This window comes from Staurois parvus, unplaced genomic scaffold (genome assembly GCF_062004578.1).
Source record: "Staurois parvus isolate SC_StPar_1 unplaced genomic scaffold, SC_StPar_1.0 ptg000217l, whole genome shotgun sequence".
Taxonomy (NCBI): Eukaryota; Metazoa; Chordata; class Amphibia; order Anura; family Ranidae; genus Staurois; species Staurois parvus.
The window spans coordinates 9,565,833-9,590,608 of NW_028318013.1; the positions used below are offsets into that span (position 1 = coordinate 9,565,833).

General features: G+C 45.1%; 1 protein-coding gene across 2 annotated transcripts in view; it reads right to left on the reverse strand.

The window, feature by feature from the left end:
* Positions 1-24,401, reverse strand: part of BMERB1 (bMERB domain containing 1) — a 455,721-nt gene extending 431,320 nt beyond the window's left edge. The window contains exon 1 of one of the 2 annotated variants that reach the window (XM_089679100.1): positions 24,067-24,401. In XM_089679100.1, the coding sequence (XP_089535226.1) occupies positions 24,067-24,184 (118 nt within the window). In that variant the 5' untranslated portion in view covers positions 24,185-24,401. The remainder of the gene's footprint in view (positions 1-24,066) is intronic. The other variant, XM_089679099.1, reaches the window with a different exon arrangement.
* Positions 24,402-24,776: the final 375 nt, after the last annotated feature.

Below are 24,776 nucleotides of genomic sequence, written 5' to 3' on the forward strand. Positions count from 1 at the left end.
TAACACCACTTAGAAATCTGCTTTAATGTGACCGGGGTAGCCCCCAGTAACATTGTTTGCAATTTGGCATGTAATTGGCATGACAGGCGACTTGCAAAGTTGCACCCTATTGTCCACTGTAGGCTCTGTTCACATCCAATTGGATTGTGAACTCGTGCAACTTCACTGTAAGTTGGGCAATTGCCACATCGGATTAGATGTGACAGTGGTGTTAGCCCCCAGTAACATTGTGTGCAATTTGCCATGCAAATGGCAAGTTGCAGGCCATGCCAATCACATGACAAGTCGCATCCAGGGTGTACAATTTCAGGTGCGATTTGTGAATTGACATCATACATGATATCGGATATAATGAATGTGAATGTGAGTGTATTAACATACGCGATTTGTTGCAGCACGATTTCAAAGGTAGTTCTTGTCGAACTTTTGGGCCATTTAGTAGCAATTTCACATCTAGACTCCAATAGAAATCGCAATGCTAAACACAATTGAAAACACAATTAGTTTGAAAATCTCTAGAAAACACGGTGAAATTGGCAACTTAAAGGGCAATTTTCAATCGCATATAGTGTGAACGAAGCAGGTAAATCAACAAAGGAAATAAATCTTTGAAGGCATGCGGTACCTGCCTGCTCGGATAAGTGTCTGCTATGCATTTGGGGGAAAAATCCACGCCAGTATTTGTAACAATTTTGATGTGTGGATTCCCCACGCAAGCCTTTTCTCTCTCTCTCACTCTTCTGTATGTCTCTCTTTATCACTCTTCAGTATGTATCTCTCGCTCACTCTTCTGTATGTCTCTCTTTATCACTCTTCAGTATGTATCTCTCGCTCACTCTTCTCTCTCTCAGCTCTTTGCTTGACAAATCCTTCACAAAAGGGGGTGGAGTGTAAACCAGCATTATCAAATCTATTAGTAGCCCAGGCCCTTATCTCATCCCATTGTATGACATTCACATTAGGTGCAGCTTTGAAGGTGTTTCACCAGACAAGGCCTCATTCTAATTCACATTCTAGGGATCATTTAGACAGAAAGCAAAGATGTTGCCAGAACATGTATTTGAAGACAGCCACACAGGGAGATTATGCTACTTTCTTGCCGTGGTTGGGATTCAAACCGACAAACCTAGTGCTGTGAGGCAGCAGTGCTAACCACTAATCCACAGAACTGCAATACTAATCCACCCTGTATTTCTGTGCTGTGAATCAACCCTAAGTCCCTGGGCAAGGTCAGTGTAACTAGCCAGATATCTCAAATGTGACACAAATGTTGTGCTATGTTGCCAATTCTGATGTATGTTGGTTCTATGTATCCCAATACAAAGGATTGCAATACTAATACATGCGTACCTTGGTTTACCAACGCCTCGGGGAACGTCATATTTGGTGTACAAATGCCAAACCATTAAAATTAATTGGTCGGTTTACAAATGTTCGAATAATTTGGTTCACAATACAAAGTGTATGTCGGTGCTGATTTTTCAATGCTAATGGCGTGCCTTTTTTTGTCCTTCACTATAGTTCACAAGCTTAGCTGTCACTTTCCCCCAAGTTACAGAACTATTTCTTCACTTTAATTAACTAAAAGTCAACCTTGTTACTAGAGATGAGCGAAGAAATGAAAAATTCGATTCGACTGATTCGGCGAATTCGTGGACAATATTCGATTCGAGTCGAATAAATTCGCTGTGAATTTAACTTAAAAAAGGGTGTTTCTAGGCTTCAGAGAGACTTAATATTAGTGCAGAACACTGTACCTTTAATTTAAATGCCCTTGGAGTCTGCTGGGGAAGAGAAATAATACTGTCACTCAGTATGACATGCAGATGAGTGCCGTCGATCTTAGAATCACCGCACACTTCACTCATTTGGCCAGTCACGGGGCCAAAACCAGTGTTTGGAGCCACAGTGTGGCGGTGGAGGCAGCAGCAATGGGAGGCCATACAGCAACCTATGACAAAATGGAAACCAGCAGGAGTGTGAGGAGACCTGAAAGTGGCACATGGCAGAGTGGGAGCAATGGGAGGCGGTACAGGGACCCAGGTCACACTGTGGGCCCAGCAGCAGCGTGACCAGGCGGTACGGGGGCCCATGGCAGATTTGGGGCCTGGCAGCACCTATGGGAGGCCTGTAACCTGCCAGCAACCTATGACAAAATGGAAAACCGCAGGAGTGTGAGGAGACCTCAAAGTGGCACATGGCAGAGTGGGAGCAATGGGAGGCGGTACAGGGACCCAGGTCACACTGTGGGACCAGCATCAGCGTGAACAGGCGGTACGGGGGCCCATGGCCGATTTGACCTCGTTCATCCCATAGTCCTGCCGACTCACGAATAGCGTGGCCTCCTCAAAGGGCCTGAGCAAGCGCAGGTGTCACGCATGAGCTGACAATGGCTGACATCTAAGTTACACAGGGAGTACCTTTATCCGCTTTTAACATCAGGAAATCTGTGATGGCCTTTCGCTGTTCGTAAAGGCGGTCTAACATATGTAGTGTTGAATTCCACCTTGTTGCAACGTCACAGCATGAGGAGTCGGTACGGGGGCCCATGGCAGATTACGTGCCTGGCAGCAGCAATGGGAGGCCCGTAATCTGCCAGCACCCTATGTCAAAAAATTGAACACACCAGTAGTGTGAGGAGACCTCAAAGTGGCACATGGCAGAGTGGGAGCAATGGGAGGCGGTACAGGGACCCAGGTCACACTGTGGGCTCAGCAGCAGTGTGACCAGGCGGTACGGGGGCCCATGGCCGATTTGGGGCCTGGTGGCACCTATGGAAGGCCTGTAATCTGCCAGCAACCTATGACAAAATGGACAACCGCAGGAGTGTGAGGAGATTTCAAAGTGGCACATGGCAGAGTGGAAGCAATGGGAGGCCGTACAGGGACCCAGGTCACACTGTGGGCTCAGCAGCAGCGTGACCAGGCGGTACGGGGGCCCATGGCCGATTTGGGGCCTGGCGGCACCTATGGGAGGCCTGTAATCTGCCAGCACCCTATGACAAAATGGAACCCTGGGCTGGGGCAGGCAGAACCGCCGTATCTTTATCACGGTTTTCCCAGGCCACCGAATGGCGACGCTGCATATGCTGACGCAACGCTGTAGTCCCAACATGGGCCTACTGGCCACGCTTGACTTTCTGGCCACATAGTCGACATACGGCTACGTTTACTTCCTCGGGCGGCTTGACGAAAAATTGCCACACCGCAGAGTAGGAAACTTTGCCTCCGCTACTCCTCACTGGCTGACTGCTACTTCCTCCGTGCACACCGGCACCACTACTGGCCGTGGTGGTAGGCTGCAGTGGAGCTGGTGCTCTACTCCGTGGCCGTTTGCCTCCACTGACACTGCTGCGACCCTGCTGCCTCCTGGCAGCAGCAATGGGAGGCCGTACAGGGACCCATGAGAGACTCTGGACTTGGCAGCAGCATGAGGAGGCGGTATATAGGGGCCCATGGCAGATTAGGGGCCTAGCAGCAGCTATAGGAGGCCCGTAATCTGCCAGCACCCTATGTCAAAAAATTCAACACACCAGCAGTGTGTGAGGAGACCTGAAAGTGGCACATGGCAGAGTGTGGCGATGGAGACAGCAGCAATGGGAGGCCGTATAGGGACCCATGAGAGACTCTGGACTTGGCAGCAGCATGAGGAGGCGGTATATAGGGGATCCATGGCAGATTAGGGGCCTGGCAGCAGCTATAGGAGGCCCGTAATCTGCCAGCACCCTATGTCAAAAAATTCTACACACCAGCAGTGTGAGGAGACCTGAAAGTGGCACATGGCAGAGTGTGGCGATGGAGACAGCAGCAATGGGAGGCCGTACAGGGACCCATGAGAGACTCTGGACCTGGCAGCAGCATGAGGAGGCAGTATATAGGGGCCCATGGCAGATTAGGGGCCTGGCAGCAGCTATAGGAGGCCGGTAATCTGCCAGCACCCTATGTCAAAAAATTCTACACACCAGCAGTGTGAGGAGACCTGAAAGTGGCACATGGCAGAGTGTGGCGATGGAGACAGCAGCAATGGGAGGCCGTACAGGGACCCATGAGAGACTCTGGACCTGGCAGCAGCATGAGGAGGCGGTATATAGGGGCCCATGGCAGATTAGGGGCCTGGCAGCAGCTATAGGAGGCCCGTAATCTGCCAGCACCCTATGTCAAAAAATTCAACACACCAGCACTGTGTGAGGAGACCTGAAAGTGGCACATGGCAGAGTGTGGCGATGGAGACAGCAGCAATGGGAGGCCGTATAGGGACCCATGAGAGACTCTGGACTTGGCAGCAGCATGAGGAGGCGGTATATAGGGGCCTATGGCAGATTAGGGGCCTGGCAGCAGCTATGGGAGGCCCGTAATCTGCCAGCACCCTATGACAAAAAATGGAACACACCAGCAGTGTGTGAGGAGACCTGAAAGTGGCACATGTTTGAGGCATGATTCATGGCGGATTTAGTCAGTTGTGTCAGGAACTGGTGGTTTGAAATCCAGACTAATCCACGCCTGATTCATTTTCACAAACGTGAGTCTCTCCACACTTTGGGTGGACAGTCGTGTCCTCCGCGGAGTTACAATACCTCCTGCCGCACTAAACACGCGCTCCGATGCCACGCTACTGGCCGGGCATGACAGCCTTTCAAGGGCAAATTCAGCTAGTTGGGGCCAAAGGTCAAGTTTCGTTGCCCAGTAGTCAAGGGGATTGTCTACCTCGGTTGGCAGGGTGCTGTCCAAGTAGGCCCAAGCCTGTTGTTTGAGGTCCTGCTCCAGGTCCACCTGATGCTGCTGCTGCTGCTGCTGCTGCGGCTGGTTAGTAGTTTCCTCACTGCGCTGGTGAAGAAAGCTACTCATCATCGGCTGCAGACTGAGGCAGCCGCTGCTGGTGGAGCTGCCACTGCTCCTACCACCCCACCCCTCCCCTGCTGCCATGGCAGCGGAATGCGAGCGCACAGGGCCCACAGTGTCTGAGGATGGACGTTGGCGCACAAAGGCAGAGACCAACTGACTACATAGGTGGTTTTTATAGTACGTTATTTTGGCCTCCCTCTCAGCAGGTGTGAAAAAGGCCACCATTTTTGAACGGTAGCGAGGGTCCAACAAGGTGGACAGCCAAAAGTCATCCCTCTGTCTGATGGTTATTATTCGGCTGTCGCTACGCAAGCAACCGAGCATGCTATGGGCCATTTGTGCCAAGGAATGCGAGGGACTCCCTGCCTCCATCTCCACAGCATACTGCCACGGTGCGTCTGGGTCCTCTGTCTCCTCCTCCTCCTCCTCTACCAGATGCTCCTGCTCCTCCACTCCTGTCCGCTGAGTGGAAAAACCACCCATTTCACTCAATAATTCCTGAGCACAAATGTCCTCCTCTACCTCCTCCTCTTCTTCCTGTCCTGCCCCACAGGGGTCATGTGGCGTTGAGATCTGTGCGCCACGTCTACCGCACCCTGACCAGCCATTGTTAACAGCATTTGTTCCAGGACGTGCAACAGAGGAATGACGTCGTTCATCCCATAGTCCTGCCGACTCACGAATAGCGTGGCCTCCTCAAAGGGCCTGAGCAAGCGGCAGGTGTCACGCATGAGCTGCCAATGGCTGACATCGAAGTTACACAGGGGAGTACCTTTATCCGCTTGTAACATCAGGAAATCGGTGATGGCCTTTCGCTGTTCGTAAAGGCGGTCTACCATGTGTAGGGTTTAATTCCACCTTGTTGCAACGTCGCAGATCAGGCGATGCTGTGGAATTCCGTTCTGCCGCTGCAGCTCAAGGAGGGTGTGCTTTGCGGTGTAGGAATGGCTGAAATGCATGCAAAGTTTACGTGACATTTTAAGGATGTCTTGCAGTGGGATGGTGGATTTTAGGAACCGCTTGACAACCAGATTGAACACGTGAGCCATGCATGGCGCATGGCACAACCTTCCTTGACGCAGAGCAGACACCATGTTCTTTCCGTTGTCGGTCAACATGGTTCCGATTTTCAGTTTGCGCGGAGACAGCCATCTGTCGATTTCTCTGTTCATTACACTGAGAAGTTCCTCCCCTGTGTGACTACGTTCGCCTGGACCTGGCAGCAGCATGAGGAGGCGGTATAGGGGCCCATGGCAGATTAGGGGCCTGGCAGCAGCTATAGGAGGCCCGTAATCTGCCAGCACCCTATGTCAAAAAATTCAACACACCAGCAGTGTGAAGAGACCTGAATGTGGCACATGGCAGAGTGTGGCGATGGAGACAGCAGCAATGGGAGGCCGTACAGGGACCCATGACAGACTCTGGACTTGGCAGCAGCATGAGGAGGCGGTATAGGGGCCCATGGCAGATTAGGGGCCTGGCAGCAGCTATGGGAGGCCCGTAATCTGCCAGCACCCTATGTCAAAAAATTCAACACACCAGCAGTGTGTGAGGAGACCTGAAAGTGGCACATGGCAGAGTGTGGCGATGGAGACAGCAGCAATGGGAGGCCGTACAGGGACCCATGACAGACTCTGGACCTGGCAGCAGCATGAGGAGGCGGTATATAGGGGCCCATGGCAGATTAGGGGCCTGGCAGCAGCTATGGGAGGCCCGTAATCTGCCAGCACCCTATGTCAAAAAATTCAACACACCAGCAGTGTGAGGAGACCTGAAAGTGGCACATGGCATGAGAGACTGTGGACCTGGCAGCAGCATGAGGAGGCGGTATAGGGGCCCATGGCAGATTAGGGGCCTGGCAGCAGCTATGGGAGGCCCGTAATCTGCCAGCACCCTATGTCAAAAAATTCAACACACCAGCAGTGTGTGAGGAGACCTGAAAGTGGCACATGGCAGAGTGTGGCGATGGAGACAGCAGCAATGGGAGGCCGTACAGGGACCCATGAGAGACTCTGGACTTGGCAGCAGCATGAGGAGGCGGTATATAGGGGCCCATGGCAGATTAGGGGCCTGGCAGCAGCTATAGGAGGCCCATAATCTGCCAGCACCCTATGTCAAAAAATTCAACACACCAGCAGTGTGAGGAGACCTGAAAGTGGCACATGGCATGAGAGACTGTGGACCTGGCAGCAGCATGAGGAGGCGGTATAGGGGCCCATGGCAGATTAGGGGCCTGGAAGCAGCTATGGGAGGCCCGTAATCTGCCAGCACCCTATGTCAAAAAATTCAACACACCAGCAGTGTGTGAGGAGACCTGAAAGTGGCACATGGCAGAGTGTGGCGATGGAGACAACCCACCGACTGTTTTGCTCGCTGCCAAGCTGCCACCCTCTTCTCCTGATGATGCGGAAGCAATAGCCTGATGACGACGAGGCTGCCAAGTGCGATCAGCCTCATCATCATCAATTAGGGTCTCCGCCTCACTACTAGCCCCCTCGGCTGCGTGTGGGTCAGGAGACAGACCTGTCTCTACACCGGCTACCGAGCCACTCTCCTCGCCACTACTTCTTCGCCTGGCTGCTGAAGAGGCGGATATCTCCCCCCGTTCCTGACCGCCCTCTGTTAGCTCTTCCTCACTGTACTGAATGACACCGGGAGCACTAGCCTCTGGCTGCGAATAGTGCTGCCTCGACCCCTTCCTCTGCTGCCACGTCTGCTCGCTCCTAAAACATTGCCTCCTCTGCCACTCCTCTGCATGTTGTCTGACATACTCTTTAATTAAACGATTCTGTGTCCCTGAGTAACAATTCTGTGGCCCTAAGTAACGGTTCTGTGGCCCTCAGTAACAATTCTGTGTCCCTGATTAACGTTTATGTGGCCCTAAGTAACGGTTCTGTGGCCCTCAGTAACAATTCTGTGTCCCTGAGTAACAATTCTGTGTCTGTGCGAGTAACAATTCTGTGGCCCTAAGTAACAGTTCTGTGGCCCTCAGTAACAGTTCTGTGTCCCTGAGTAACAATTCTGTGTCTGTGCGAGTAACAATTCTGTGGCCCTAAGTAACAGTTCTGTGGCCCTCAGTAACAATTCTGTGTCCCTGAGTAACAATTCTGTGGCCCTAAGTAACGGTTCTGTGGCCCTCAGTAACAATTCTGTGTCCCTGTGTAACAATTCTGTGTCTGTGCGAGTAACAATTCTGTGGCCCTAAGTAACGGTTCTGTGGCCCTCAGTAACAATTCTGTGTCCCTGAGTAACAATTCTGTGTCTGTGCGAGTAACAATTCTGTGGCCCTAAGTAACAGTTCTGTGGCCCTCAGTAACAATTCTGTGTCTGTCCCTGAGTAACAATTCTGTGGCCCTAACTAAAGTTTCTGTGGCCCTAAGTAACAGTTCTGTGGCCCTCAGTAACAATTCTGTGTCTGTCCCTGAGTAACAATTCTGTGGCCCTAACTAAAGTTTCTGTGGCCCTAAGTAACAATTCTCTGGCACTCAGTAACAATTCTGTCTGTCCCTGAGTAACAATTCTGTGGCCCTAATAACGTTTCTGTGGCCCTAAGTAACAGTTCTGTGGCCCTCAGTAACAATTCTGTGTCTGTCCCTGAGTAACAATTCTGTGGCCCTAACTAAAGTTTCTGTGGCCCTAAGTAACAATTCTCTGGCACTCAGTAACAATTCTGTCTGTCCCTGAGTAACAATTCTGTGGCCCTAATAACGTTTCTGTGGCCCTAAGTAACAATTCTCTGGCACTCAGTAACAATTCTGTCTGTCCCTGAGTAAGAATTCTGTGGCCCTAACTAGCGTTTCTTTGTCCCTAAGTAACGATTCTGTGGCCCTCATTAACAATTCTGTGTCCCTGAGTAATGGTTCTCTGTCCCTAAGTAACGTTTCTCTGTCCCCAAGTATCGTTTCTGTGGCCCTAACTCTGTCCCTAATACAGAGCGGTCTGCCTCTGTTCAATGACTGCAGGCAAATGAAGAATTCCAAAATGGCCGCTATGTATAGCTCGACCATTACACAGTGCTGGCTGGCTTGCTGCTGATTGGCTGATGCGATCACATGTCATTGAGGAATGCATTATGGGTCAGCGCGCCTTGTCTGCGCGCCTTCCCAGACATCCCCGCTCCGTCGCCGCACATGTCCGCCGCCATTTTCGGAAAAATTTCGATTCGCGCGTCCGAAGTAGGCTATTTTTCGGAAATTTTTCCGATATTCGACTCGAATTCCACTTCGGCTACTTCGATTCGCTCATCTCTACTTGTTACCTTTAAGGAAATAAACTCAAACAAAACTTTCTCTTTGAGCCAGGGGAAGTGACAGCTGAATTTCTGAGCTATAGTGAAGACCAAAAAAGCCAGAATTACATTTAAAAACCAGCACCATAAAAAAAAAAAACAACAGTGTGGGGTCCTCCCTCCCATCCATACCAAGTCCTTCGGGTCTGGTATGGATATTAAGGGGTAACTCCACGCCGAAATAAAAAAAAAAACAGCGTGGGGTTCCAACCAAAATCCATACCAGACCCTTATCCGAGCATGCAGCCCGGCAGGTCAGGAAAGGGGAGGACGAGCGAGCACCCCCCCCCCCCCCCCGATCCATACCAGGCCACATGCCCTCAACATGGGGGGGTGCTTTGGCGCAGGGGGGAACAAGGGCCTCTTCCCCACAACCCTGGCCGGTGGTTGATGGGGGTCTGCGGGCGGGGGGCTTATCAGAATCTGGAAGTCCCCTTTAACAAGGGGGCCCCCAGATCCCACCCCCCCACATCACCCCGGCTCACTGCATAAGACTGGTGAGCCTCCGTCGGGAGCGAAAAATAGAATCTATTGATTCTAGAAAAATAGAATCAATAGAACTAAGGAAATCAAATTAGAATACATAAAAATATGCCTAGTGCTGTTTGTTAAACACAGTAGACGAGATCGAGTGCCGGCTGTCAGTGGATTCCACACAGAGATTTACCATTGAACAGGGTCTAAAAAGAAAGCGCCCACAGAAGACGTCTAAAATGTGTTCTGCACATGCTCAGTTATATCCGGCCATAGACACTGGAAAAGCATCTAGTTCTTCATTGTGACAACTTGCTTTAAAAAAATTTTTTTACACATTTTAACATTTTTTTGATATTGATATTGTTTAAAGTGAAGTCCTGATATTTGGCAAAGCAAATTTCAATGTGAACATGTCTCTGCAGTGATTTTTCATGGTGTTAGATGTGCTTCTTAGCAAGTCTGCTTTTTGAGTCTGATTCCTGATCTGTGCCTCGTTAGTAAATTCGATTTGGAGTCTACTTGTTGACGCTTCTCTTTAGTAAATGCCTTTGCAGTCTAAAAGTAGACGGTCGCTATTAAAAGGTAGACGTTAGCCCACAGATATGTGCCTAGGCACAATAGTAAATCAGGGTCTATGTGTCATGTATTTTAGAATAGGTGAAATCCTTTACTCTGGCATGTGTAGCCCTCCAGCTATCAACATGATGTAACTCACGGAACAGTTTCTTAATATGTTTCAGGGCTCTATATGAGAGGGGAGTTTTTACCAAGGAGGAATCTAAGCTAGGGTCCAACATCCCATTAAAATCACCCCCTAGCAATACCATGCCTTCTTGGAAATACCATGCCTTCTTGGAAGAGTAACAGATAAAAATCAACTGTCCATGTATGCGGGGCATACTGTATATAGCAGCAAAGGTATGCTTCTGAACATGACTCATTCCCTTGAGAAACAAAAACCTACCCTCAGAGTCAGATTGAACAGATAACAGAAAAAACGGGCAGGTTTTACTTATGGCAATGGAGACCCTTCTGGCTTTAGGGATGGATGAAAAACCGTGGTACCACTGGTCAAAACACCATCAAGGGCAGGCAAAGGGTGAATGAGGCAGTCAAATGCATTTCCTGAATCGATAAAATATCAGGAGCCAGGTGCAGTTCCTGCCAGAGCCAAACCCTCTGAGGGGAGCAAAGCTCCCTTACATTATAGGTCAGCAATTTGCAGCTTTCCTGAAAACAATCCTACCATGAAAGTCCTTGCTCAGGCACTTTACCTACATCAGATGAAGACTGTAAGCAGCCAAGCTGTTGCATACTGCATAGGCACATTCCACCTTTGCTACTATCTGGTACCCTGCCTCAGCAGTGATGTGCAGCCATTGCTAGAGTACATGCACACAACTCCAGATATTAGTACTTTGGAAAGAGGGGCAGGCTGGTAAAGATGACATGCTGCAAAAGCAAAAAGTGTGCGTGGCTACATTGCATTGAATACTGGATGTGGCTTAAAGGGGTATGGTAAAAGACAGTTTTAACCACCTCCTGTCCAGGGCAATTTTCAGCTTTCAGCGCTATCACACTTTGAATGACAATTGCGCGGTCATGCAATACTGTACCCATATGAATTTTTTACCATTTTTTTGAGACAGATAAAGCTTTATTTTGGTGGTATTTATTCACCGCTGGGATTTTTATTTTTTTTACTATGTAAATGAAAAGTCCAAAAATTTTGAAAAAAAGTTTTTTTTTATAAAATTTTGCAAATAAATAATATTTCATCATAAATCTTGGCCAAAATTTATTCTGTTATTTTTTTAGTAAAAAAAAAAAATCCAAATTAGTTTATAACCAAAAATTATAATTTTTAAACATTTTTTTTTTTTACATACTGTCACCCTAGCAGTACAGTGTCACCATGGTGACACTGTACTACTTGTGGGGGGTGATGAAGATTTTTTTTTTTTTAACACTGATTGCTTTTACACCCATATAGGATGTAAAAGCAATCATTTCTCTTTCTCTCTGTCTGCATTCTTGCAGTCATTGAGAAGTACTGAGTGAGCTGTGATTGGTCACAGCTTGTCACATGGTACAAGGCTGTTGTGAATAGCCTTGTACCATGTGACCTCTGTGATCATTCACAGATTTCACACGTAGTAAGCAATGATGTCACAAGTGACATCTTGCTTACTACTTTGCATGTGATCACTGATTCGCCAATCAGTGATCACATGATCGGGACCTCGTACAGAGGTCCCGTCCGACGATCGGTGTTTCACTGTGTCCGGAGGACACAGCGGGCACCGGATCGCAGTGTTGCGCGCTCCCAGGGAGCGCGCACAGCTAGAAAAGGCGGGTGCCGTTTATGAACGGCAACCCGCCCCTGGACTGCCACCGCCCTGCCGTTTATAAACAGCACGCGGACGGCAAGAGGTTAATATAATAAATCAATAAAAATATGTACAAAATAAATTCATATACTGTACATATACAGTTGTGTTCAAAATAATAGCAGTCAGACATCACTAACCTGATCAATCACTGTTTTTGGTAGAAATTATATTTCTACATGGCAAATAATTTACTAGCAGGTGTAGTAGAGTAATAGAAATCCAACAGACCCAACAGTTATGACATGCATGCTGCTGATTCTGTGTAATTGAATCACTAATTGAAAGGGGCATGTTCAAAATAATAGCAGTGTGGCGTTCTATTAGTGAGGTCATTCATTCTTTGAAAAACAGGTGGCAATTATTGCCCTTATTTAAGGAAGGAAGGCAGCAAATGTTGTACATGCTGGTTACAGTGCATTTCTCTCTGAAATTCTGAGGAAAATGGGTCGTTCCAGACATTGTTCAGAAGAACAGACTACCTTGATTAGAAAGTTGATTGGAGAGGGGAAAACATATAAAGAAGTGCAGAAAATGATAGGCTGCCGAGGTAAAATGATCGCCAATGCTTTAAAATGGCAACCAAAACCTGAAAGACATGGAAGAAAGGGAAAAACTACCATTCGAATGGATAGAAGAATAGCCAAAATGGCAAGGACTCAGCCAACAATCAGCTCCAGGAAGATCAAAGAAGGTCTAAAGTTACCTGTGAGTACTGTTACAATTAGAAGACGCCTATGTGAAGCCAAGCTATCTGCAAGAAGCCCCGCAAAGTCCCACTGTTGAAAAAAAGATGTGCTGAAGAGGTTACAATTGCCAAAGAGCACATTGACTGGCCTAAAGAGAAATGGCGCAACATTTTGTGGAGTGATGAATGTAAGATTGTTCTTTTTGGGTCTAGTGGCCAGAGACAGTTTGTCAGACGACCCCCAAACACTGAATTTAAGCCACAGTACACTGTGAAGACAGTGAAGCATGGTTGCAGAAGCATCATGATATGGGGATGTTTCTCATACTGCAGTGTTGGGCCTATTTATCGCATACCAGGGATCATGGATCAGTTTGAATACATCCGAATACTTGAAGAGGTCATGCTGCCTTATGCTGAAGAGGAAATGCCCTTGAAATGGGTGTTCCAACAAGACAACGACCCCAAACACACCGGTAAACGTGCAACATCTTGGTTCCAGACCAAGAAGATTGACGTTATAGAGTGGCCAGCCCAATCCCCATATCTTAATCCAATAGAAAACTTGTGGGTGACATCAAAAATGCAGTTTCTGAGGCAAAACCAAGAAATAGAGAAGAACTGTGGAATGTAGTCCAATCATCCTGGGCTGGAATACCTGTTCACAGGTGCCAGATGTTGGTTGACTTCATGCAACACAGATGTACAGCAGTTCTCAGAAACAGTGCTTATACAACTAAATATTAATTAAGAGATTCAAAGGAAAGCAAAATCTTCAAACATTTTTCAGTTTATATAGTGAATGTTTGAGTTTGTAAAGAAGAATACAAACACTGCTATTTTTTTGAACAGTCTAATATTCACCTTTCTTCATTTTTTTTTAGAGGAACAACACAAATTTTATATATTTTTCTTCATGTTTTGATTTGGAATAGAATGTTTAGTGTTCCCAATGTATTTGTGTGTATGGAAATAAAAGCTATTAGAAGGATTTTGAGCTTTATTCACTTTTTTCAACACACTGCTATTATTTTGAACACAAATGTACATGTATCAACAAACCTAATCCAAATCCCTATTACATATTGGGTGTAAATGATATAAATACAATTAAAAGTCCCCAGAAATGTGTCAGGCGGAGTCTTCTTGTGATGTCACCATGCACAAGCTGACATCACAAGAAGACTCCGCCTGACACATTTCTGGGGACTTTTAATTGTATTTATATAATTTACACCCAATATGTAATATGAATTTGGATTGCGTTTGTTGATAAACTTATATGTATATGAATTATGTTTGTTGATACATTTATATGCATATGAATTTATTTAGATTTTTTGCTATAAAACATATCAAATAAAAAAAATTTAAAATAAAATTTCTTCAGAAATTTAGGCCAAAATGTATTCTGCTACAAGTCTTTGCTAAAAAAAAATCCCAATAATTGTATATTAATTGGTTTATGTGAAAGTTATGGAGTCCACAAATAACGGTATATATACTGGAATTTTTGAAAAAATTTTTTATACTAGTAATGGTGGCGATCAGCAACTTAGGGACTGCGGGACTGCAACAGGCATTCTGACACTGGGTGGGAACTGACTAATGGCCACTGACATCTCCAGTGACACTAATACAGTGATCAGTGATAATAAAAAGCATTGACTCTGTACTAATGACACTGGGCAGGAAGGGGTTAACATCTGGAGCGATCGAAGGGTTAACTGTGTGCTGTGTGTGTTTTACATTGTGTGCTGTTTTACTTGGGAGACATGCTGCTTTGTATCTCTCTGCTGTGAAGAAAGATATAAAGCAGCATGTCCATGCTGACAGGACACGGGTCTCTCCCGTCAGCTTTGCTGATGATCACCAAGTGCCGGCCGGGAATCACTGGCCAGGACCTGGTGATTGACATCCCCAGTCGCCAATAGCGGCGCAGGTAGGGCAGTGCACGTGACCTCTACCCGGAAATGCAAATCATGTATGTATACGTGATTTTGTGAAGCCATGCCGCCCTGTAGCAGTACTTCTGCTATAGGGAGGATGGCAAAATGCAAAAGAATGAAGGATGTTCATATCTGTGAAAAAGTAACATAAATGTCAGCTTGCATTAAAAATCAGCTTTGAGATTAAAAGCATAGTGCCTATATACTGTATAGCTGTGCAATGTTTCATGGGTTCGGTAGAGCTGTAATGTTTAAAGAACACTGAAATTTCTCCTCTATAAGAGCTTTTGTAGACTGGCTTTGTTTTTCTGTGCTTGATGTGTATTTGAAGTACACTTTAAACAAAATTCTGTAGCTTTCCATTTACTTTAACCGTGTAGAGTGGATTGAAATTCTTTGGAATTAGGTCCTGTTGAGATTTGTTCTCAATGCAGGCAAAACAGGTCAAACAGCCCCTGCTGCATTTTGTGTTTTCATTGTAAGCATGCATTTTAGTAGCACTGTGTAATATATATATTGTTGATGAATAGTGTGAATACAAAACTCAGTGTTCATTAACAGTACCTGCCTACACAAGCCCAAAAGGCTAAAAAACAAAAATTGTGAGTTAGGGACCTTAGATTGTATGCCCCTTGAGGGTTAGGGACTGTTGTGAATGTATAATATGTATATGTAAAGTGATATGTAAATTGATAGCACTATACAAGTACCTGTAATAATAAACAATACTGTATATAACATAGAACATGATTTCTATGGATACCCTTTTCTTTTTCCATTTAGGAAAATAAATACATCTCCTGCAGGATCCTAAAAGGAACTAAACACCACACATTATGATTAGATTAACTCTACTCCAGAATAAACACTCCAAAACTGCATCCATGAAACATAACTTTGGTTCTGGGTAGATGTTGTTAAGCTGAATTACCTTTTGCATTTTTATATCCTTTAGAAAAGTATCCCAGTGAAGTTCCAAATTTTGGTCTAAAGCAGGTCATACACTGTACAAATTTCAGCCTGTTCCTGAGCAACCAGCTGATATTTGCTCAGTTGGTGACCCCATCAGCACCCTACCAATTGATATTCCTCATTTCAAAAATCAAAGGAGTTGGCCAGAAAAAAGTTGGCTAAGAAGCAGCTGCATCCAATGGGATGTTTGGGTATTTTGACAGCTGGCAGGTCTAGCTATGAAAATACAAGTACACACAGTGGGAGATTTGTCCATCTGCACCGTATGCAATGGATGGAGGAATTTGTTTGCATTTCTCTTTTTATCCCACAGGCTAGAGATGTCATACTGACCCTTATTCATTTTCTATCTCTTTTTATGTAAAGAAAAAGAAAGAATTAAAATGGAAGACTGACATCCCCCGCCCCCTCCCCAAGTGCCATAAGTAAATGGTTTGGAAGTGCAGATGTTTTTTTCATCATGTCCTGGCGAGAAGTAAGAGGTTTATGGGTGATCCAACTTGTCAGTATCTAGGCAAAACTGAAACATCACTGTTAGCTGGCTAATTGCTTTAATGCCATACTGATAAGTTGGTGGTTCACTTTTAAAGTTCACTAGTATGTTTTGTTAAAGTTGGTGATTAGAGGTATTTAGAGTCAGTCGTTTTGCTCTGAGATGAGGAATTCCACAACCTGTGTCAACAGAAACACAAAACAGAAGTAGCATAATTTCCTATTCGGTGCTATGAGGAAGTGCAGTACATTTTTATTAGGGCTGTGATGGCATTTGGGGACAGGGTTTCCCCAGCAGAATGAATAATAGTGTCCCAAACTGCTGAAACACTGGCAGTGCAGATTTTCAATTATTCACTCATCTCTGTTGATGGTATAAAATTTCACAGTAACACATTAAAGTTAGTGCATATTATTGCTTATCCGAATGACTCACTGCTCTACATGTTCTGGAATCAAAGAATTCCTTAAAATAGCCTGATCAAATATGTAGCAGAAACGCATTAACTCTTCACTAGTCATTCTTTTTCATCATCTTCCCACACAACCAAGTCAGCATGGGTCAACAAAACTAAAACTTCCAACATTTAAGATACAGGATGGTGTAATTTAAATGTTACATAAAGTGAAAAGACCAATGGAAAAAAGATTTACAATAACACCCATGGCAGAAAACCAAAAATTAAATAACAAGTGCCTAGAAAAGCAGGTAAGTTTCTGTCTTGTTTATAAAGTAAATGTCATTTTATGTAGAAAAGATAAATATTTTGGCCTGGACTAATCACACTGTGTTGATGTATACTCACCGTCCACCGATACACCTTGCTAGTACTCATTGTTTGTAATTTCGTTGTGAAATTTATTCACACTGACAATAAATTAATCTTAATCTTAGTACCGGGGTGGACCCCCTTTTGCCTTCAGAACTGCCTTAATTCTTCGTGGCATAGTGTTGGAAACATTCCTCAGAGATTTTGGTCCATATTCACATGATAGCATCACGCAGATGTGCAGGTTTGTCAGCTGCACATCCACGATGTGAATTTCCCATTCCACCACATCCCAAATGTAGCACCCTCCTAGTTAGGTGCTAGGATGTGTACAGTTAAGTGAAGCATAGCTGTATTTCTTTGCTTACCAGAGAGACTGTCAGGTAAATACAGTGTGGTATTCTGCTTAAAAAAAGCACCTTAGGGGAAGGGGGCTCAGAGATGCCAAGAAAATGAGCCCAGAAGAGAGAACTCCAATAGTATATTATTTTAATGATCCAAATGGGATAATATCAGAGAATAAATACAAAAAACAGGAAAACACTTACATGACAGAAATCCAATATGGCTGCCTTAACATGAATAGGGCCATGCGGTGGGTGAATAGTGATTGGGAGCAACTCCCTAATGCGTTTCGTGTCATAACACTTTATCAAAGGCAGCCATATTGGATTTCTGTCATGTAGGTGTTTTCCTGTTTTTTGTATTTATTCTCTGATATTATCCCATTTGGATCATTAAAATACTATACTATTGGAGTTTTCTCTCTTCTGGGCTCATTTTTTGGCATCTCTGAGCCCCCTTCACCTAAGGTGCTTTTTTGCATTGGATCCGTGCTCCAATGTGGGATCCCCCTGGTGGCCAAGACCAATACTGCTGGATACTGCTAAACCTGGTCTGCTTGATGTGGTGATATTGGAGAGTGGTAACCTGTCCTGGATGGATGACACCTGGTGGCTAATTCCTACCTGACGACTTCATCCCTATGCAGAGTTCCCAATTCCTGAGCACTGTGGAGTAGGTCTTATATACTCCAACGCACAATCATTTGTGCTATCTGGTTAGTGCAATATACATTTATTCTCCACAAGCCACGACAGCCACGGAAGTCACTATCTTCATATTGAATTTATCACCATTGTCACGTTGCACCATATTGAATTTATTAAGGACTTAAGTTTTGATGCTATACCTTAACAATAATTTATTACGTCTAACATGATTTAATACTTCTCAGCGCTGCATCCTATATGTGTCTATTGATTCTATCCTTGGGCCTTGTGAGTACTGACATTGAGGAATTTGGGGACACTGTGTGCTTGCTACTTCCCCTGGTGTTTGATAGTCGGCTTGGGTCTGGAACAAGGGAACACTGGCTAGTGTTCTGAAGAGCTTGTCCAAGTGTTGCTACTGCTGTTGCAGTCTGTCGTAACTGGCTTATACCTGAGGAGATCAGCGCTGTAACTACTACTACTGCTAAAGGGACTCTGCTCACTCCTAAAACTGCTTGATGATATATGTTACAAGGAAGTCTGCTATCTACTGTCAGCCAAGACTTCATAAGTGTTCAACTAAGAGATCAGCTAGATGTCCTTGGTGCGAATAGTTCTGATTTTGGAATATCTTACTACAATTCCCCATCCCTATCCCCAGTTCTACAATAAACTCCAAAAACAAAAAATCCCCTAGACTGGTCATTAAAGACAAGGAGTGGAAGAGTGTGTGAGTGTATTTGGCTGCAGAAATAAACTGTGCGTTGCTGCGAGGTGAATAATTGGGAGCCCGTGGAAAACATACAAGCGGCTATTTCGGGATTGCATTATTACATTGTTAGTCTGGCTGAAAAAAGACAAAAGCCCATCCAGTTCAACCATTAAAATAAAAAAAAAAAGTTATAATCCTATACCCACAGTTGATCCAGAGGAAGGCAAGGGTAGCGCTACATAAAGGTGCTCTATTGGATTGAGATCTGATGACTGCGGAGGCCATTGGTGTAAAGTGAACTCATTGTCATGTTCAAGAAACCAGTTTGAGATGATTTGAGCTTTGTGACATGGTGCATTATGCTGCTGGAAGTAGCCATCAGAAGATGGGTACACTGTAGTAAGGGATAGACATGGTCAGCAACAATGCTCAATTGGTACTAAGTGTGCCAAGAAAATACCCCCCACACCATTGCACCACCACCACCAGCCTGAACCATTGCTACATGAAAGGATGGATCCATGCTTTCATGTTGATTACACCAAATTCTGACCCTACCATCTGAATGTCGCAACTGAAATCGAGACTCATCAGACCAGGCGACTTTTTTCCAATCTTCTATTGTCCAATTTTGGTGAGCCTGTATGAATTGTAGCCTCTGTGCCCTGTTCGTAGCTGACAGGAGTGGCACCCAGTGTGTCTTCTTCTACTGTAGCCCATCTACTTCAAGGTTTGACATGCTGTACTTTCGAGATGGTATTCTGCATACCCTGATTGTACCAAGTGGTTATTTGAGTTACTATTGCTTTTCTATCATCTCGAACCAGCCTACACATTCTCTTCTGACCTCTGACATCAACAACGCATTTTCATCCATACAACTGCCGCTCACTTGATATTTTCTCTTTTTTGGACCATTCTTTTTAAATGCTAGAGATGGTTGTGTGTGAAAGTCCTAATAGATCAGCACTTTTTGAAATATTCAGACCAGCCTGTCTGGCACCAACAACCACGACACGTTCAAAGTCACTTAAATCCCCTTTCTTCCTAAAAAATTCCTAATAAAGTGGCCGATGAGTGTATATTGTACAGCATGTTTATCTTAATAGACATGCTGTTATTGCTAACCCTAGGTTAACTCTATGCTTCAGATAAAATATACTGTATAAGGATGGAGAGAAAGTGTAAGGCTTCATGCACACTGGGGATTTTGCAAATGCTTTTCTCTATTGCAGAAAAGTTGGCCATTTTAATGAAAAAAACTTTCAACTGCTTGGCTCTTAGGTGACTTTAGATGTGTTTACATGCATTTAGATGCTTTAGATCAGCGGTTCTCAACCTGTGGGTCGTGACCCCTTTGGGTGTCGAACGACCATTTCACAGGGGTCACCTAAGACCATTGAAAAACACATACTGTATTTCCGTTGGTCTTAGAAACCAAGACACCGCTCCTCTATCCATCTCCAGGTGATGTGTGGGTGGGATGACATGTCGCCCCTCTCATCTGGCCACACCCCAGGATCACTCAACAGCTCCACCTCCTCGCCGGTGATTGGCCGCCAGAACTGTAGCTCAGGAGAGGCACACAGGTGGCCAATCACCGGCGAGGAGGTGGAGCTTGAAGAGGAGGAGCTGAGTGGCAACGCAAAGATCAAAGAAGATCGAGTGAGGGAGCTGCTGGAGTGAGTGAAGAGGAGAGCGGCCAGAGAAGGAAGACAGCTGACAGTGTCTGTATCGTGCAGATGGTGCTGCTGCAGCCAGGTATGCTGACTGTAGATGGGAGAGGGAGGGAGCGAGCCCAGGCTGGAGCAGGGGTCAGCAAGGTAAGTATCATTGGTGTCAGTGGGAGGAATAGTGCCCCATCATCGGTTTCACTAATACCAATGATGGGGCACTATTCCTCCCACTGACACCAATGATGGGGCACTATTTCCCCCCCACTGACACCAACGATGGGGCACTATTCCTCCCCCCACTGACACCAACGATGGGGCACTATTCCTCCCCGCACTGACACCAACGATGGGACACTATTCCCCCCCACTGACACCAACCATGGGCCACTATCCCCCCCCCACTGACACCAACCATGGGGCACTATTCCCCCCCCCACTGACACCAAACATGGGGCACTATTCCCCCCCCTCCCACTGATTCCAACGATGGGGCACTATCCTCCCACTGACACCAATGATGTGGCACTATTCCTCCCACGGATACCAACAATGGGACACTATTCCTCCCACTGATACCAATGATGAGACACTATTCCTCCCACTGATACCAACGATGGGACACTATTCCTCCCACTGACATCAGTGATGTGGCACTACTCCTCCCACTGACACCAATGATGTGGCACTACTCCTCCCACTGCAATATTACAGTTATGAAGTGGCAACGAAAATAATTATGGTTGGGGGTCACCACAACATAAGGAACTGTATTAAAGGGTCGCGGCATTAGGAAGGTTGAGAACCACTGATCTATTGGATGAAGAATATATCTCTGCTGAGTACTGATGTAGCTGTTGCATAGAATACATGAACACTGTATTCCAACACTGACACTTTTTATTGTTCTCAATTTTGAATCTTGAATTACACATAGTCCATAAAGTGATGCGTCAAATTTCCGTGCTCGTGACTTCAGTGATAAGGGATTATATTAATGCGTATGTAATAATATCCGAGGAAACACTGGTGGTCATCAGGGTTCTGGCGGGGACAGGGGGCTCCGCTGGTACACACACAGCACACAGGAAAGGCACACCAGACCGTCACAGCATATAGAGACAGCTCCTCTTATGCATCTCCACCATAGAAGTTAGTTGATAAAAGGATAGTGGTCCACCTTGAATGGCTCATGAACAAACCACAAAATGAAAGTATTCGGATAGTGTAGTCTTTTTATTAAAGTATTGGCAAGAAATTTGAGGTATGCAATAAGGCATAGATGTAAGCTTACAGAGCAGTTAAGATGGCCGCCGGCCTTCAATGCGGCCTCAGTGGCGTGACCTCAGTGCGGCAAGGCTCCTCCTGACGCATTTCGTGTGACTAACTATGTATGTAACTATGTAAGCTCATCCTCCAAAGTTATTACCTTTTGTATCACTTGACCCTCCCTTTTAGATTGTTCACTCTAATGAGCAGGGCCCTCTGATTCCTATGGCGCTATATAAATCCTGAATAATAATAATAATTAGGGATGTACGGATATCCTTTTTTATTGGAGAGTATGAGTACCGATACTTTCAGTCAAGTACTTGCCAAAACAGAGTACCGATACTTTCATCATTCATCACACTGCAAAGTATCGGCATGTTTTAACATCACAAGCAGGTTCATTCCAGGATCACCCTTTTACTGAAAAAGGGAAATTGGCGCATTACAGCTATGCCTGAATTAAAAAAACAAACAAAAAACACACAAGGCACCAGTGGTCTATACTCCCCATATACATCTCAAGATATGATTTTCAGTTTTGACTGGAAACCACCTTTATGTGTACTCTCTATACAGTATCTGTTATTATTGTACTGGTTTGAACTGGACTTGCCACAAAAGAATGAATAGGGATGCTTTTCTCGACATATTTCGGGATCATGGAACTAATTATGAAAGGGTCAGTCTACCCAAAAGTGATATGTTAGCTATAGGTGCCATTTAGTTGAGTCAGCCCTTGACATCCTATTTGACTTGGATGCTCCAATATTAAGAAATCCCTGCAAAACTTCCACCTGGAAATTGTAGATGCCCACTTTTTTGTTTTGTCCTGACATCTCCTTTCATTCTCCATATAGAAAATAAATTTAAAAAAAACAAAATGAAAAGTGGAACCACCCTCTGCAGGTGTGCAGACCTGGGAACTCAAGAGCAGCAATCTCCCCAGCAGAGTTCCTGCGAGATATTAGAAACTGATGATTAAAAGTGATATTGAACCTTTTTTCAGCACTTTCAGCAGCTGATTTATTCACTAACTGAGTATGCAGCTTCTTCATCTTTTAATCCTTGCCTATGTTCCTGTTTAAGCTAGAGCCATGACCACTGCCCTATATATCCAGTTTCTGAGTAGCTCTTTTCTCTTGCAGCATCCTATGGCATGACCCTTGCAAACAGGAACTAGAGGTTATGTCTACCTACACTGTGAGCATCTATGGAATCACGCAGCTCATAGCATAGAATGGCAAGGCACTCCTGCTCCTCCTTCCCTTCCTTTCTCCAAGCTAACAGACTGGCCAGAGACTGCACTGTCCACTGGTAAAACTGAAATTTAGGCATGGCTTTTCTTGCAGAGTTGCATGCCACACCTGTCCAATTCCTGTGGAAACTAGAAATCTCTGTTACTACAGTGATTGCTGCTATCTCCTGGGTCACCATTCACAGAACGTTTTGCATTTTTCTCAATGAATGCAAGGTGTTCTCTGATAGAACAAGGTGAAGAGATGGGGAAATGATGCCAAGATCTCCATCTTGTCCAATCAGTGAACACTTTGCATTTATTGAGAAAATGGTTCCCACACCATGTGAGTGAGCGAACAACCACCTGTGTTCACTGTGCAGCAGGGTAACCGCTCGGCAAGGAAACTGGAAGCCAACTAGCCGTGTCCAGTAAAGAGATTTACAGCTTCCACAGGGATGGGCCAAGTATGGCACATGCACACCTGCAGTGGTCCAAGCTGAACCTATATACTGTAACTATAAAACAAAAGCCATACCCAAAGTTCAGCTTTAACTATTTCCTGTAAAGATCTGAAGTTCTGGGAAGCACCACTCAGAGAGCAGAAGCCAACAGCATTAAAAGTTGTACACTGCAAGAGTAAGAATTTTAACAGATAGTTTACCGGGAAATGTTTATTTTACTGTGCTTAATGTGTTAGGCTGAAAATCTAGTGTTTAATACTACTTTAAACTAAATGTAACAATACAAATGCTTAGCCTAAAAATAAAAATGTTCGGTACAAAAGATTTACCATTTGATGAAAATGGCATACATTTTTTATTATTTATTTTTTTTGGTATGATATTTATTTAGTAGTGATCAAATAAAGCCCAGCTTTGTACAAGGAAATGAAAAAGAATAAATGCATTCATCTTTTGTTTATAAATAGCTGTCAGTCACAGTAACCTGCCTGATGTAAAAGATTGACAGAATTTATGGTTGATCAAATTTTACACCTGCCAATACAAACCATCTTTTGTGCATTATTCCAAATTAAATAAAAAAAACACAAATGTCTAGCAGTACTCATATGGTCCCCACATCCAGAATAAATCAATATTAACTATTGATTGCAACAGACAAAACCAAAGCAGATCAGCCCCAGCAATCCCTCCACTGCTTGTGTGCCCACAAATCCCATGTGCAATGAAATCATACAGTGCACACATAATGAACAGTCATTGCAGAGCCAGTGCTGATTAAACAGAATCAAGGCTTTCAGGCTGCTCCTATGTATTCCGAACAGACCTGTGTATACAAGAAGCCGTACTTACTTCTCCCCAGCCCCCCTGCCTTCCAGTCAGTTTCCTCCACTGCTCCATAGCTCTTCATTGGCTTCTCTGTCTCCAAGGTGGCAGAGATGGATTTCTTTAACTCCATGGATGTCTGCATTGCTGCGTGGTACAACTGCCTCTGCTCCCTGCTACAGATTCCTCACTGGTATAGACACGGGCTAGGCTGAAAGGTGATAGGTGGGTGGGTGAAGTGGGGAGGACTGTGCCTGCTCCCACTCACTCTATCCTCATGTCTCCTTCTTGGCTCCAGCGCTCAGCTTTAAAAGGGGGGAGGTTGGAGGGATGTGCTGCAACGTCAGTGCATCCCTACGGGGCTTAGAGGAGCAGAAAGGATGCTGCACACATGCGCAGTTGAGGTCTGTCTGAGCGCTGGGTACCGCAGGAAGGGACACGGGGTTAACCTATTACCGACTGAGGTGCTCCGAATGATCCGACTGTGTGCCAGTGCACGTCACTGAGGAGGCAAGGAAATCCTCTCACTGGAACTCAGGATACATTGTGATACATGACAGGGCTCTGGGTGATCCTGTTTGTGTTTATGGCTACATGGACGTTTAGAAGAAAAAAAAAAAAGGAAACGCTGCGATTTACTGAATTGTTTGCTATTGATTGAAAATGAAAACACAAAAAAAACAGAAAAGGAGGTTGGTAGAAAATTTAATTATGACAAACAATAAGTACAGACATGA